Source organism: Myotis davidii, unplaced genomic scaffold (genome assembly GCF_000327345.1).
Source record: "Myotis davidii unplaced genomic scaffold, ASM32734v1 scaffold1453, whole genome shotgun sequence".
Classification (NCBI taxonomy): Eukaryota; Metazoa; Chordata; class Mammalia; order Chiroptera; family Vespertilionidae; genus Myotis; species Myotis davidii.
The window spans coordinates 221,852-223,785 of NW_006284441.1; the positions used below are offsets into that span (position 1 = coordinate 221,852).

At 68.2% G+C, this 1,934-nt stretch overlaps 1 protein-coding gene across 1 annotated transcript in view; it reads right to left on the reverse strand.

Moving 5' to 3' along the window:
• Window positions 1-1,934, reverse strand: part of LOC102768865 (charged multivesicular body protein 1a) — a 39,416-nt gene that overhangs the window by 19,721 nt on the left and 17,761 nt on the right. The window contains exon 3 of the mRNA XM_015572061.1: window positions 1,500-1,728. Within this exon, the coding sequence (XP_015427547.1) occupies window positions 1,500-1,724 (225 nt within the window). The 5' untranslated portion in view covers window positions 1,725-1,728. The remainder of the gene's footprint in view (window positions 1-1,499; window positions 1,729-1,934) is intronic.

Genomic DNA, 1,934 nt, shown 5'->3' on the forward strand with positions numbered 1-1,934 from the left:
CAGCACACTGGTGCCCAATTGTGCCAGCACCTCGCCCAGGATCTCACACTCGAGCCGCAGGGCGAAGCAGCCCAGGGCCACTTGCACCAGCTGGTGGGCGGGGGGCAGGGCGGTCACCGTGAGGCAGTGGTCGTCCCTGGGCACGTAGCCCATCTTCTGGAAGCTCTGGATGAGGAGGTCCTCGGACAGCGCACCCTTCAGCACGTGCACGTAGCCCCCTGAGAACGTCTGCAAAGGAGGCCGGTTAGCAGCAGCCCGGCCCGCACTCCGCCCTGGCCATTCGGCCACACCCGCTCCGATGGCAGCCTGGTGCCAGCGACTGGGGCAGCCCCCTCACCACAGTTTAAGAAATGCATCTGTCCTCCCGGTTCAGAGGTAAGAACACACTAGAGGCCCCTCACCGAGAAACCCACTGCCTTCCGGGCTCCAGATGGGTACGTGCTTCTCGGACGGCAGGGTTGTGTGCACAAGAAAACCAGCTGGGATGGCGACCTGCTGGATCCCTCTGCAGCTCCAAACCCACAGCCCTGGGCCATGAGCCCTCCTCGGCTCACAGCGGTGCCAGCGCCTCGCAGCCAGGAGGGGGCAGAACCAGACCTCCCCCGGGTCTGCCCAACACCAAGGCCCAGGAGCGCCTCAAGGGCCGGCCTGTTTTCTGCTCTCAGCCTCCCCTGGGGCTGGACCTGCACGCCCCACCCTCCACCCTACCCTCTGAATGGATGAATGAAAGTCCTAGAACCTCAGACCAGCTTGTGTCCTCTGTGAGCAGTGGGTTCCAGAGCTCCTCTCCCCAGAAAGGCTGCTGCTGCCATGACAACTGTGGAGGCCAGCGCCCACGTGCCCAGTGACATCATCACCTCCCTGCACTTCCGAATTAAGCACCAGCGCCTGCCCCCTTCTGCTGGCGGCTGCTCATCTACAGGGGCCAGGCCAGCCCCGAGCACAACCGCCCTACCTGGGCCGGGGGTGAGCTAGGCCATTGCCCAGTCTGCGCACCCCCCAGGCTCCCCAAGCCCCTGCCTGCTTTCCCAGGGCACACCCCCCTGGCTTCATTCTCTATCAACGGGATCAGCCCACATCCTGGAGGAATGAGGGCGACCATGGAAACTCGAGTCCTTCCCGTGGGCTTGTCCTAGGATTTTTATGGCAACTGGGGCCGCAGGCCGCTTGGGGGAGGGCAGTGAAGGGAGCTTTAAGGGGCAGGAGCCACCCAGGAGGCAGGCACCCTGGGGTGGCCTCCACCCCAACCCCCCTTGTTCTCAGCGCTGGGAGTGCCCACCGGGCCCTCGGCCCACAGCTGACCCAACACACGCAGGACCCCTCAGCGCGCTCTGCGCCCGGAGACCAGGGGCTGAGGACCCCAGAAACCCCTCACCCCCACGCCTGGTCAAGAAAGCGCCATCCTCGTCGCCGGCGCCCACCTTGATGGTGGTGAACTCCTTTCTCCAGGGCAGCAGGTACAGGTGCACGGCCGCCAGCTCCAGCAGCTCGAAGGCGCGGGCCAGGCCGCGCAGCGCGGGGGCCAGGTCGGCGCGGCCCCACAGGCCGTCGGTGAGCAGCGCCAGCGCGTCGTCCTGCAGCGCCCCGTGCAGGTCGAAGTCCTCCACCAGGATCTGCCAGAGCACCGCGCGCAGCGACGGGTCCCCGCACACGCCCGCGCGCCCGCGGCGCAGGTCGCGCTCCAGGCACTGGCGGTAGTCCTCGGACAGCGAGCTGCTGCCCATCCTGGGGGCGAGGGCCGGGCTGAGGAACCGGGACCCCTGCCCCCAGCTGTGCGCCCAGAGCCCCCACCCAGCACCCACAGGACCCGTCCAGCCCGGGACCCAGTCCTCGCCGGCCGAGCGGCCCCGGTACCTACTGCAACCCCACCTGGGGCCTCGCCCGCCCCGCCCCGCCCTCCAGCGGAGTCCCCCCGGGACCAGGGGGCCCCTCCC